General features: G+C 37.4%; 1 protein-coding gene across 1 annotated transcript in view; it reads left to right on the plus strand.

Moving 5' to 3' along the window:
- The window catches only part of PPARGC1A (PPARG coactivator 1 alpha), a 57,747-nt gene extending 43,309 nt beyond the window's left edge, over positions 1 to 14,438 (plus strand). The window contains exons 8-13 of the mRNA XM_075568541.1: positions 3,317 to 4,232; positions 5,023 to 5,118; positions 5,251 to 5,371; positions 7,431 to 7,552; positions 7,929 to 8,080; positions 10,059 to 14,438. Of these exons, the coding sequence (XP_075424656.1) occupies positions 3,317 to 4,232; positions 5,023 to 5,118; positions 5,251 to 5,371; positions 7,431 to 7,552; positions 7,929 to 8,080; positions 10,059 to 10,162 (1,511 nt within the window). The 3' untranslated portion in view covers positions 10,163 to 14,438. The remainder of the gene's footprint in view (positions 1 to 3,316; positions 4,233 to 5,022; positions 5,119 to 5,250; positions 5,372 to 7,430; positions 7,553 to 7,928; positions 8,081 to 10,058) is intronic.
- Positions 14,439 to 15,413: the final 975 nt, after the last annotated feature.

Genomic DNA, 15,413 nt, shown 5'->3' on the forward strand with positions numbered 1-15,413 from the left:
TCTCGCCAGAAATGTATGTTTTGTAATAAAAATGTTAATACTAGTGAAGATGAGCAGGGTGTCTCCAGATCAGAACCGCGTTGATTTCAGATCCGGAGACCCCCTGGTTCCCGAGATACAGGCCCCGTTATGGGGTGCCGGTACCTCCTATGCATTTTATTCCCACGGTCACGTGACCTTGGGATTTAAATGCATAGGAGATACCGGCACCCCATAACGGGGCCTGTATCTCGGGAACCAGGGGGTCCCCAGACCTCAAATCAGCACACTACAGCTCCGGAGACCCCCTGCTCATCTACATTTTTAATCAAATTTATATTAAAACAGCTTCATTACCTTAATACCTTTTATTGCATGGATTCATGCCGAGGGCCTCCGGTGCTTATATTAACGGGTATCAGCTCCAGAGACTCCCGGCATGAATCTAATACAGGAAAATGCATTTTTTTTCTAAGTCCCCTCTCGCCGCCATCTCAGCAGCTTCTCCCCAGCCTCACGCCAACTTTTCCTAGCATGAGGATTTTGGGAGAAATTTGCCTTTCTAGGGCCGCGATTAGCCTCGATAAGCTAATCGAGGCTACTAGAATTACACGAGTTTCAGAACCTGCCTGCCCGCTTATCGCCAAAAACCTGGCAAATTCTTTTTTTTTTTTGACGACTGAAATTTTGGGCAATTTATATCTTTATCGCCCACTTATCGACGCTTACTGAATAGCAGTAGGCATTTTGGCCGATAAGTATTTCTTTTTAGGGAGAGAAAATGACAAAGGCATTATTTATCTCTACTAGTGCTAATGATTTAATAATATTTGTAGTCATTTAGGTAAACAAAGTATGTCACTTGCTCCCGCCCCCCCTTCCCCCCCCCCAAAAAAAGTAATTTCACTGCCATGCTAAATCGCTTGCTCTATCACAATGGCGAGCTGTAACTGTTGGAGCTCCTCCCATACATTTGAAGCAGTGATCACTTAGAACATGAATCTATAAGGGACATGGAACCCTTAATACAGGTTTCTCAACTCTAGTCCTCAAGACCTCCCCAAAAGGTCAGGTTTTAAGGATATCCCTGCTTCAGCACAGGTGGCTAAGTCGAAGAGCCTGCTTCAGCACAGGTGGCTAAGTCGAAGAGCCTGCTTCAGCACAGGTGGCTCAATCAGTGACTGAGCCACCTGTGCTGAAGCAGGGTTATCCTGAAAACCTTACCTGTTGGGGAAACTTGAGGATTGGAGTTGAGACCCCTGGCTTAATTGCATAATTTGAAAAAGATTAACAAGCATTAACTGTTGTTTAAATCTAAGCGGAATGATATTGAGGCTGCAATGGTTACTGAAAGTGTTAATTTAAGCACTTGTTGCATAACAAATTTTCAGACAGCTGCATTAGTTATGCGTAAAAGGATGTATTATATGTACATTAGGAATGGTTTTACCACGTTAATGAACTGTGAAGACAAAGGAGTATTGAAGTCACGTTGTGTAGCGGCTGCTGGTGTGAGTGTAAAACACACAACTGAAATCACATATGCAGCTTATTTTGTGTTTCAATACTTACAGTACAATTCTCCTACTGTATATCTGTTTTCTTTTGCAATGCCTATAAAAGCTTGTACAATAGTTTATAAGTATCATGTGTATAGCATGCGAATATTGCACATGAAACACCTTGAAACCAAATTAAAATATCGCTTGTGAGCACATTCACATGTCTCAGACAGGTCTGCAACCTGCTTTTCCCCATTATCTCCTAGCATACAGTGCTTCCACTGCAGCAAGGGATTCTGGGAAATGACATGCAAATTAGTGTCACCTTCTGATTCTAATCCATTATAACATGGATCTCTGTGAGTTTATGCCTGCCGTATTCCCCACTCTTTAGCACAGCCTGGGTTAAAGAAGTGCATAAGCAGTAACCTGCACACAGACAGCTGTTTCAACTTTTGGGCCTCATCACCAATTTCAAGGAAAGTGCTGCAAATAACAGTGGTGGATTTTGGTCATTATAACTGTTTTTACTACATAATGCTGCTTGACAGATGTTATAGGTGAAGTGACATGTGGGACCCCATATTATAGTAATATGTTTAATATGTTGAAACTCAGAGAAGCAGAAGCATTTGAAATTATTTTATTTACAATATATTTTTTTATAATATACACATACGTTGAAAAATAATTTCAAATGCTTCTGCTTCTCTGAGTTTCAACATATTAAACATATTACTATAATATGGGGTCCCACATGTCACTTCACCTATAACATCTGTCAAGCAGCATTATATATTTATATTATATATACACACACACAAAAAAACAAATGGGGTAGCCGGCACTCACAATACCATAAACAGTTTGCACTGCATGTCCTATACCAATAGTAAGAGAAAAGTAATCCACTACAGCAGGAGCAGACACAAGACAACACTCAAAGGTAAGAAAGAAAACTTGTATTCAAAAATAAACATAGCACAAACATTCCCAACGTTTTGGTCCTCGTGGGACCTTCCTCAGGAGTCCGCTGCACTCACTGGTTAGTATAAATAGTTAAACAGTTTGATTCATATCACAAACATCAGAGGTAAATACAAGAAAGGACGGAGCGACGTTTCGGACCTCCCGTTCCTTTATCTAGCTAAAGAACCGGGAGGTCCGAAACGTCGCTCCGTCCTTTCTTGTACAGTATTTACCCCTGATGTTTGTGATATTAATTAAACCGTTTACTATTTATATTAACCAGTGAGTGCTGCGGACTCTTTGGATTTTTGTTATATATATATATATATATATATTTATATAATATCTTGTCCTGTCACCTGTGTTCCTGGTTTGTTATTGGATATTCATGAGAATATGATAGACACCTCTCCATTGTCATTCAATGTTGTCAGCTGTTGCCAGGCTGACCCTTGTCCTCCCCGCAGCTCCAGGGAAGGTGAAGCCATGGGTAACATCAGAGGGTACATGTTAGTGAACTGGGCTGTCCGCGACTAGTTTCCCCCTGTGCGGGGATTGCTGCTTTCAGTTTCCTCTGGTAATCCTGAGCCACGGGAAACATACGTCTGACTACATCTGTGAGTGAGAACAATGAAATATTTGCAGGCTTTTAATAATTATTTTAAATGCATGTATTTATTTTATTTGTAAATGTACCAATTACCAGATGTTATTGTATTTACTATATAATTTTAAATAGTTCAATTGGATCTGTGTGGAACAGCATATTTAAATGACATTTGGTTTCAGGAATTATATTTGGTTTCCTTACGCATGCATTTACCACAGCACCAAATAAACTTTCTTTTGTCTTTCTTTTTTTTTAGGACTAACTCCCCCAACTACCCCTCCTCACAAAGCCAACCAAGATAATCCTTTCAGGACTTCTCCTAAACTGAAGTCATCTTGCAAGTCTACTGTGCCACCTACTAAAAAATCTCGCTACATTGAGTCTTCCAGTATCCAAGTTATTAACCATACCAAGAAAGGTCCAGAGCAATCAGAACTGTATGCCCAGCTTAGCAAGACATCAGTGGTAATCGTTGGACAAGAGGAAAAAAAGGCAAAACGACCCAGTTTACGACTTTTTGGAGACCATGATTACTGTCAGTTTATGAATTCAAAATCTGAAACATATATTAGCTTATCACAAGAACTACAGGCCACTAGACGACTTGAATGTAAGGATTCTTTGCCCGGAAAAAAGTTGCAAGTCTGTTCTTACACAAATCGAGAGCAGTTATACCAGAAAGGTACTTTTCAGGCAACCATGCCAAGTTCCCAGAACTCCAAAAGAAAACAGCTTCAAGACCAGGAAATCCGCGCTGAACTGAACAAGCATTTTGGTCACCCAAAACAAGCCGTCTATGATGAAAAAAACAAAACCAGCGAACTGAGAGACAATAATTTTAGTGATGAGCAGTTCTCTAGACTACCTATGTTTTTAACTGCTGGACTAGGAATGGATAGTTTGTTTGACGATAGTGACGATGAAAATGATAAATTGTGCTATACTTGGGATGGAACACAGTCCTATTCATTATTTGATGTATCTCCTTCTTGCTCGACTTTTAATTCTCCATGCAGATATTCAGTATCACAACCAACGTCCGTCATGTCACAAAGATCACAAAGGATTTGTTCCAGATCAAGATCTAGGTCCTTTTCTCAACACAGATCATCTTCTCATTCTCCATATTCCCGTTCAAGATCCAGATCACCGTCTAGCAGATCTTCTTCAGGGTATGTAAAATATCGAATTATTATTGAAATATTTGTATTTCAGAATTATGGACTTTATTGTGCCCTGTATTTATGATCAGTCCCTATAATAATACAAAATCCCCTAATTGCAGGTCAGAAATTCGAGCTTTTCTAAATGTTGCTGTATTGCATTGTAAAATTAGTTGATAAAATGCAGTCATCAATGATATAAATATTATGTGATAATGTTTAGTTGTAATATATTTAATATTCTAATAGAATAGTTTGAACTTTGTTTTATATATGTAGTTCATACAGGAGCTATTACAATGTTACAGTTCTGTTGATTAAATTGGTGTTGGGTATGAGATAAGCAGGTTGCAAATGCCAAAGAGCATTAACAGTACTCTAACTAAGCCACAGGCACAAAAAAGCCAAGAAGCGGATATTTCACACAAAATAAAAATCTCTAAACGCACCATGCATCTGATTTTACTCTTTACAATACTTCATAACATGAAAATACAATAGTCCTTTATGTAGAAGAGAATTATAGTGTAATTAGATAGTTGCAAAATACAGTGCATTTAACTATTAACTGAAATTTACTAGAAGAAATTAAAGAAACAACTGGATATTGTAGAATGTTTATTTTAAATTAGCAATATATATAGATAATACTAAGTCCTGAAGCTAACACTGTACCTTTCTTCAGCAACCAGATTTTTGATAGATAATACTGGATTCTAGGTGATGTCACTTAATTCTCAATATGCAATTTACTTCTTTCTAAGTACTGTGCATACTGACTATTTATTCTTCTTCTAAGGTCTTGCTGCTGCTATGAGACAGATCATTGTAGACAAAGAAATTCTCCAATGTATGCACGATCACAGTCATCGTCACCATATGGTCGTAGGCCCAGGTAAAGATATTTGTTTTGACTTTATTTGTGTCTTGATTGTACAATACAGTATGATCATTTAGAATCCTGTTATTTTACAGTACATATCTATTTTTTTTAACTAATAAATAATTTTGCGCATTCATGACGTAGATATGACAGCTACGAGGAATATCAACACGAAAGGCTGAAGAGGGAGGAGTACCGCAAGGAGTATGAAAAACGGGAATCAGAGCGGGCAAAACAAAGGGAGAGGCAAAGGCAAAAAGCAATCGTAAGCAGTACTTTTCAGAAATATATATATGTATGTGTTTGTGTGCATTGGTATATATGTTTAATGATGTTATTCTACATGAAAATATTAAAATCATATTTGTTTCGAAAATAATTGAACTTTTTGGGTAAACTGAATAATAGTTCATACGTTAATAAGATCACATATTCAACAAAGGTTCAAGGCTTGACAGAAACGCATATGCCACTCTGAAGGCTTTTCCTTAATAGTACTTGAAGGACAGTGCTATAAAGCATGATCACAGTATACATTTATCATCACAATATAGATTTTCCCCTTGTTGCTTAGTGACGAGAAAGACATCATAACTCACTTACATATAAATCCGTACATCACTGCTCATCATCAAATAGTATATAAGTCACAGAGTATCTGTAAGTATGGTATTCAATCCTTTGTCATTTGATACTATTTTGGATAAATAATATTAGTTGGCAGCTTTGTTTTTTTTAACTTTGATAGCTTATATCTCCAGATCTTGAGCTGGCTATTTCAAATTAAACTAATTGGAATATGAGCTAAATGCCTCATAGATCTGCAGGAGTGGGTAATGGGAGTTTCTGAGATGGCAGAGGAAGGTTTGGAAACAATATGTAGCATGCCTTAAGATTGAGTGGACGGAGAGGATGACAACTATCATTCTGCACTAGTCAGACATGTATTTAAGATTTAAGAGGTTTTAGGACTATTAACAGTGTGGCTTCCATAGCAGACAAGAAGGCATTCACGTCTTTATGACCGCTATGAACTCTGAGGATTTAATATTACTGGGATTTTATACGTGTGTATGGTTTTCTTCTGGCTGCATGATTACGTATTCTATATGGCAAACACATACACATTTCCACATGTGCTGACGAGTCATCATAGACAACAGTGAAACACAATTGTGATCCGGAAGGGCTCTTATTGCCTTATCGCAAATCTTTAGAGTGTGTTGAATAGCATGTGAAGGAGTAATTGCATGAAAAGGACTCATTTTCGTGCTAATTTGCATACGAACGAAGACTGCTCCAAATGTTTTCATTGAGCTACATTGGGTATCTCTTCACCCTTTATCAGTTAAAGAGGGATGTGGAAAAAATCCCTGTAAAGCACAGTCTTTGGACTATACTGTATAAGGCCTATCGTAACAGTACTACTGTATATTCATTTAAAGGAACAATCTCGACTACTCGTTTGAAAAAAAGATATATTTTTTTCTGTATAGCATTAGAACAGTGGTGTCCTGAACTGCATTACTTTTAGCTCCAGGGATCTCACGTTCCGAAGATAGATACTAGTTTAGTTACCGGTGTTCTGCATCTATTGGATGGCTACTGTAAGTATCTCAAGAACCGGTGGTTCCCCCGAGCTAAAGAAAAAGTAATTCAGCTCCACCCCACCCCCAAAATAAACCCTGTTTCCAATGCTGTGCAGAATATGTTGGCAGAATTGCTGCTTTAAACATTTCTGTCTTTTTATGCATACTTTCCCGTTGGGCTTTAATAACTAGTTCAGGATTACCACCATTACAAAGCTGCAAGTCGTTTTTTTTATGATGCTGTATCCCAAGTCATAGCTAAATGTATAACCACAGTTGATGCCTTAGCCTCCTCTTTTGAAACATGGTGTAAAAACGTATTTTAATTTATTTTACAGTGTAATTCTTCCAATATGCAGCCTAGCGATATTTCAATCCATAGTTAATTGCTCTACATTCATATTTAGTTCCTATTAAATCCATCTACCTAACACACAGATGAACCATTTTATCATTTTTGGAGATTTAGTGTCCCAAAGCAATTTTTTTAGGTAGTCTTTAATAAAAAGAGATATAGAATGGACTTTTCCCTCAAACTTTAAACTAAAATTAGTGTTTGCATTGTAGTTTATAAAACAGAAAAGTAATAGGCTCACATCTGTTCAAATGCATGAATAAAAATATTGTATCACTGTATGAGACAATGAAGGAGACACAAAATATGTATTTTAGAACTTAGTGAATTTGCTTTACAACACTGGTAAAAAAAAATACTTTGTTTTCTTTGCCCTGTAGGAAGAACATCGAATAATTTACATTGGAAAAATGAGACCTAATATAACTCGTACAGAACTGCGAGCCCGGTTTCAAGTTTTTGGTGAAATTGAAGAATGCACAGTGAATCTGCGGGATGATGGGTGAGAACTTTAATGATTATTATTTCTTAAGAAGTGGGCACATTGGGGAAAAAAGTATAGCAGTAAGTAAGATTGTGGGTGTACCAGTTTGTACTAAGGAAGTGACAGATGACACATTGAGTTCAAAGTCTTATTTATTTTCTTTCACTCTTGTTTATTAGTCTTTCTAGTTGAGATCACTTCCCTCAGAAATAAGTATTTAGCTTCATGACAGGACAATCACACTGATAAATGAATGCAGTAACTTTGGTATATGAAGCACCATAACACCAATCTGCTTCTTTTAAGAGGATGTGTTTCTCTCACTCTTTTGTGAATGTTATTTAACATGTACAGATGTATGTATTCATATTGTCTACTGTATTGGTTATTACAGAGATTGTTACGGTTTCATCACCTACCGCTACACCTGTGATGCTTTTGCTGCTCTTGAGAATGGATACACCTTGCGCAGGTCAAATGAACCCGACTTTGAGCTGTGCTTTTGTGAACGAAAGCAGTTTTGCAAGTCTAACTATGCAGACTTAGGTATGGATTTTATGGTGTAGATACTGATATAAAAATACAGTTCGGTTTTGTATATATAATTTCGCTTAACTTATACTCATAAGTAAGCATAGAAATGTTAAATGTTGTAGCTAATAAATATCCATATAAAATGCTTGCAGTGTGTTTATCGGAAATAATAAACTTTATGGATATGACCTGAAAATAATGTATCAAAATGAGAAAATCTTCAATTGAAAGGAGATATATTTGCCTAATGGTTACTGATAAAAAGATTTAAAAAAAAGCCCTTTCGCCTTAGTTAACATTTTTTATAATGTACGGAGGCATAGAATGATCTGGAGAATAAACACGCGCAGGTTTTTGGAAAGCACACCTGTTAGTGCACTTTAATCAACTCAAACGTAAGAAAGCTGCCCAAGGGAGTTATGGCAGAATAAAGGAAGCGAGAGGGAGTGTAAGGATATAGTGATTACCATTGTATTTTGGGTCAATTTTGTAAAATCTCTAAGAAATGTCACACATGAGCAGCTCACCTCCGAATCCATAAATTATATTTTCTTTTAGAATAACCGACGCTCCCTTTAAGTAACCATTGCATCTAATAGACTACCTGAAGGAAAGCCTTTTAGTTTTATAATTAAAATCACTATCAACCGTCATTTTGTGACGGTTACATGGATAATCCTTTGGGAAATGATAAGTAGAAACGTTTTGTGAGGGGATATACTGGGAACATTATTTGCATGTGTTGGTAGTCAATATAAATGTAAGCGGTTACAAAACATTCTTCTGATGCACAAGAAATCCACTTCCAAATATGTATGTTTCAGCTTTTGCAACTAATGTAGTTACTGTACAAGACAGTCAAATGAGCATACACCCATCATTTTCCATCCGTACTGTAAGATAAGATGCACACACTACTCAAGTGCATAAAACAATTCACAAATTTGAAAAAACACAACAACAACAATGGAGTGAGTAGATTGACAATACTCGTAACCCTAAAAAAAGATGATAGAGAAAGTTGACGTTTGGTAAATTAGATTTTTTTCAGTGTGTACATGTAAATGTGCAGCAGAAGATACTCTTGTCTTTGAGATTGCACACACAGCCCCCGTGTAATCAAAGTTCGATCCTCTGCATTGCCCCCGAATGGGCGATATCGGTCATCAAGGTTGTGGGCAGATATTGTCGATTCTGACGTGATACAGCAGATCGCACTTTGAAGACTACGGGTCATGGTATCTTATGCTAAAAGTGCCCCAAGGTGTATTAGACTTGATGTGCCGAATGGGACATACTGTGCTGTATCGCACTTTAGAGCATAAGGCCCTTGGTGCTTTTTATTATTGTACCACACTATTTGACCACCGCTGGGAGTGGATTGACCATGCCCAATGTTGTTATTCTTACATTGTTATTATCCGTAGTGGCTTTATATGCCAACAATTTCTATATTTCTCTCTACAAAAACACATTTTCTCACGAAAGAAATGGTTTTAGTTTACGTGGTTTACGTGTGCTGTGTTTAGTTTAGAGTTGATCCTCATCATGTCATCGTGACATGTACAGATGTAGCAGCCGTTATTGTGGAACACACATACAGTAAAGTGGCAGTGGAAGAAAGTGCCACTGTGAAGCATTAGCCGCATGCAAAAAAGGGGGCAGGGTTAGCACACTCTATGGCACCCAATGGTAGGCCAATATTTACTAAGCAGTCTTTTGCCATAAGACACGTTGGGCACTGGAAGACTCCTTACACGCCATTGACTTAAACGAGCTGTAAGTTATTTTCCAGCGCTAGGAAAGCTACATTATGTCAGCAGTAAATATACTGTAGAACTTAATCTCCATGCCCTATAAATACATTACTGGGATGTTACTACTTATTGCAATTATTTGCATTCAGGCTGTTTATTATTGTGTAAAGTACGATCATAATTCACCAAAAATTGGTATAAACATAAATTAAATCATTTATCTTTGGTTTTAGATTCAAATTCAGATGACTTCGATCCAGCTTCCACTAAAAGCAAGTATGACTCCATGGATTTTGACAGTTTGCTTAAAGAGGCACAGATAAGCCTGCGTAGGTAACATGCATCAACGCCAAGGCTAATGGAAAGGTGGAGAATACCTCACGGACATTGTGTCCTTCAATAACAAACTCTTGAACGTCAAACCTAGGAATTTCTCTTACTTTACACTCTCTGTACTACAATGGTTTACATGAACACAGCTGCTGAAGACTGAAGAGGCAAAGCGATTGTCAGACAAGCACGTGTATCCATGGGTGTCAGAAGTTTGGCTTTCGAGGTGGTGGTTGTGCCCTACAAACAGAGACAACGTCTGCCTTTCACTGCAGACGAAAGTGCAAACCACCCGAAAGCTCACCAGTTCTACAGAGAAATTTAGAAATATCACGATATTGACACTTATGATTAAAAAGTTAGAAAAAAAACGAAAGCTGCTGAGGCTAAAGTGCACTGCTTCCTTCTTCGTTTTTGTCTGATTTCTAAAGAAGCATCTTCCCGATGAAAAAAAAACATTGCAATATAGAAGACGCCTTAGTGATTTTTCTTTCTTTCCTTTTTTTTATCGGGTACTGGGTGGGGTGAAATAAGAAATGAAGTGATATCTTTCCGAGAAAACACAATTCTCTGTATGCTCTTCTGTTCTTCTTTGATTCTGACACCCATGCAAATGTCCACGATGTTGATCTTCCACTTCAAAAAGCCTTGTAAATGGTCAAATTCACAGCTTGTTCAGCATTATTTTTGTTCTGAAGAGTGGATTTGGTGTTACATAATGAATAAGAGCTCAGTCAAAACTATCTGTAATGTATCCAGATAGATTCTACACTACATTCTAACATGTAGTCAAGTATTTACAGATGTTAGCTGCTCTCCTGCCAGAGGAGTCGGCAAAGCATTGCAACCTCCTCTGGCAGGATGCAGGTCCAATGGAGTATTTTTTATTTTGTGTACATAATGTTTGACAATGTTCTTTATTTGTTACAGCTATGCACTGTAAATGCAGCCTTCTTTTCAATACTGAATACTTTTTTCTTAATTAAGAATATTCAAATGTAATTATATATGGTGAAACACCTATTGTATACTAATCTATTTAGGAAGCTGACTTTACGCTTATATATATTTGATTGTAAAACAAAAAAAAAGACAGTGTGTTTGTTTTTTTTGTTTGAGTGCACAAATAATGCTTTACGCACACTCATCCCTTCTCTTGGTGAGCTTCCATGTAAGTGTTTTGTGAAGGATTATACTGGCCTTTAAAGGTATTAGCCGCATGGACAAGACATTTCCAGTTTTCCTGTAAGTGTTTTCGTTTGCAGTACTACATGCTCAATCAGAGGGATTCAAAATGAAACATCTTGGTGGTCTTTATAAAACGCTAAGTTAAAGTCAGTAGTGATTTTTTGTTTCTCTTTTATTTATGTGTCAGGAATTAATGTAGGATTCATTTCTTTTTACAATAGGCTGTTATGTGTTTTTAATTTGTCTGAAGGAAGCCGCTGAGTAACTCAGCACTGTATAATTTGTGTAGTAAGTCTTTACAGTATGTCTAAACACTGTTTAATAAGCCAGTAATTTTTATTCTTGTTGGCACTGTTGAATAATGGCATTCGTCAATATTTTTACAGTTATGCATCCTTTGCAAATACTGATATTTCATTCCTTTGTTTACTGAAGACATATTTATCAGTTTCTATTGCCCTATTTATTATGATAATAAGCTGATTACAAAAAAAAAAATATGGCCAGTGAAAAGATATACTAAGGATTGCATCACACTCTTCAGGTTATTGTCATGTGCTGCGGTTGAAAAATGAGATTGTTGCTAGACTGTTTGGTACTATGCATTAGCATGGTCTCACAAGCAGCCATGCCATTATTCTTAATAGGACTGCTTTGGTACAGCAAATGTAAGAAATATAAGGAAGCTACGGTTTTGGTTTCCATATGAACAAAGAGCTTTTACACTGAATAATTTTAATCTTACTACTTATGGTTTTTTTTCTGACTTAGTTAGGGTATATGAACTGGTTTGGGTTAACCACTTTACTGCAATGCAATCTTCTCAAATACTAGTGGAATGAAGTATGAGCGCCATTTCTGATAGCCAACGGAACCACTGATTCACAGCCGGTTGACGTGTGGTCCGGGGTACAGCAATTTTACTTTGCAAATATTTAAGTGTTATTGAATGACAGTTTTCAAAACAATTTGTATGATTTTTTTTTTTTTGCAAAATATATTGCAAGGATGTAAAGAACACATTTTTAGGAATAATTAGTGAATGTCAAAAACAGATTTTTGCCTAATCTGCGGTTGTTTTGAAACGTAACCAGATCTCTTAGGTCCATCTTACGAAGGTACAGATAAGAATCAGTACCGATTCACGTGGGACTTTGTCATCCATTATATGATTGTATTCTACTGTGGTTCAACATTCATTGGTTCTTTCATAAATTAGGCATGGCTACCTTACTCTTCCTGTGGCAAAACAAATAAAAAATACGAAGCGGTCATCACATGCCAATGCAGTTTATATTGATAGCTGCATTCATTTATCACCAGCATATTCTGTTCTGAGAGATTCCACTGTCTGTAATGCCGGAAGCTTGCTTGATTTTTTTACTTCTTATTTCAAAGTAGATAGATAGCAATAAAAAAAAAAAAAGAACTTTTTCACGGCTTCTCTGTTATACCATTAACAGATTCAATCCGTGTAACTGTTATTATGTAGGTTAAAAAATGCAGGTATTTTATCTTGTTTAATTATGTGAACGCCAAACTAAAGTTTACAGATTTTTCTTTCTGAATTTTGAGTATCTTCTGTTGTAAAAAAAAGTATATATTAAAAGCAATAAATTATTTTTAAGAAATCAATGTTTAGTATATCATATTATGTGTTTAAAGACCAGATGCATTACCTATTTTGCCTTTAAATTTATGTAATCAGATGTTAAATACATTCTATTTTGCCCTGTATTGCTGAAATGAATAGAGCGAGTGTGTGATTTTGTTTCTCTCTAAAAAGACATTATTTCATTGTTGATTTTTTTGGCAGACCCGATAATTACTCGTACCTAAAAATACAAGTTTCCTCTGTGTTATTGAAAAAATAAAATATGTATGTTATGGGGCATTTACAAAACTCATTTTGGGAACATAATTTATTATCTATGAAGTAAATGAAAGTTATGTGGGGGAGATGCATCAACGTAAACATACAGTGCAAGCAGAAGTTTGTTTTGACACATTGCTCCACTTTCCGGCTGTGTTTGCTTCAACGTGTTTCCTACATTTGACGTAAATTGTTAACCAGAAAAGTTGACGCCACCTCAGACCAGGTAGACACAAGTACAAGATAAAGAAGTGACGCACAGAGACCCCGATTTTTTGCGACATCTCATCCTAATATGTGCATGATGTCACTTCTTCATAACTCCTCCTATTGAAACTCCCCAAATCCCCCACTGATGCACAGCGCCATAGACACATCAAAGACCTTGATACGCTGACACAAACAGACGCAAGTTGAACAACGATGCCATTTTCTGCAATTTTGCTGAAAATCTGCCTTGGTGCATCACCGCCCCTTAATGTTTTTGAAGACCATGCATCAAATGATCGTATAACTATTGCACCCCCGTAAATGCTGTAGCCAAGGTGCAGAATACACCAGTAGATTTTACGTGTGTAGGTTCTGCTTTTGTGTAGTCGTAAATTCTGCAACTGTGCCCTTTGTGACAGCAATGGATAAATTAAAATGGTGACACTGTATTACCATATTCAAAGTTAGGCTTCAGATGGAACATTAAAAGTAGCACATGAAACTGTGCTAAACAACATGTTGCCAAAGAAGGATGCACAGAGAGGAAATATTGTGCAATTAGAGTGATAGATAAGTTGGGTCCGTTGGAAAATAAGAGCACTTCATCCCTTTAGATTTAGGTAATGATTATGCGTCCTTTTTAAAGTCTGTAATGAGAACTTCAATTGCTGTAGTTTAAAACCGAATTGGTAAATGACCTAGAATAGCCATATAGGATAATGTGATGATTCTAAATCTGTACCTGTGTGACAGACATTATCAATAATACACACAACTGATTGGATTGCGCTACTGTAAGATTTGTAGGTGAAAGTGTAATAATGGTGGTAAAACTATGCTTAACAGGAAAGCCAAGCTATTAGTTTAGCCCCACAGGGCTAGGTTCCACCTGCCAATTCTACATGTACTGTGGTTTTATTCATTGTATTAAAATTCCTGTGATTATTTTTTTAATGTGCAGAACACATTGGCCTCACTGAGCTAATAAAGGGAAACAAATGTTTCAAATTCACACCTGTTCTCGCTTATTTCTAAGACTTATGTTACTCGGTCTTGTGCCTGTGCTACCCTCCCACGTTGACGCACACTAAGGCCTCATTCAGGGTGCCAGCTGCAGGACTCGGAGGGAGGGCGGGAGGGAGGCAGTGCTGCAGTTTGCTGGGCGATCTGTGTTTATCCCCCAGCAGACTTTTCAGCGTTGGGGAGGGGGCGGGGTTACACACAGCAGGGTAAGTATCCAAGTTGCAATCATGAAATCATTCTGAAGAATGATTTCATTGGCTGCCTAGGTCCCTGTGACGCTGCTGCAGCTCCAAAAAACGAAATTTTCGTTTATTGAAACTGTAGTCAGCTTCAACTCCTGGCTTCGGAGACAGGGCAGTTGCTACCCTGAAAACCAGTATTCAAATTGAATACTTTGTTTCTCACGGCAGCACGCCCTCCCTCCGAAGCCAGCACCCTGAACGAGGCCTATAGACATTGTTTGGTTATGTACCCGACAGTGTAACACTGGTGGGGACATTTTCTGGGGGGGGGAGTGGGGTGGAGGCACTTACAGAGGCCCTGCCCTCTTCCCCACAACATTTAAATTAAATGCCGGGGGAGCGCGCGAGGCCTTTGTAAGTCCCTTACCTTGACTCTGGCGACGCAATGCCATGTGACATTGTGACGTCAGAAAACGCCAGAGAAAGGTAAAGGGGTGGGGGCGCGAGCAGGGGGGGAGAGCAAGCAGGGGGTCGCAGACAAAAAAGTTTACACACCCCTGCTCTAAAACATGTACTGTAAGATGATAAGATGATCCACACAACTAGATGTTGAGAGTTTATATACTAACATATACTGTATATATATATATATATATATATATTATAACTAATACTGAAGTACTCATTTATTCTGCACTATATATATATATATATATGCATGGTCACACTATATATATATATATATATATATATATATATGCATGGTCACAGCTTTGAGCACA

The sequence above is a fragment of the Ascaphus truei genome, chromosome 1, assembly GCF_040206685.1.
Source record: "Ascaphus truei isolate aAscTru1 chromosome 1, aAscTru1.hap1, whole genome shotgun sequence".
In the NCBI taxonomy this organism is placed as follows: Eukaryota; Metazoa; Chordata; class Amphibia; order Anura; family Ascaphidae; genus Ascaphus; species Ascaphus truei.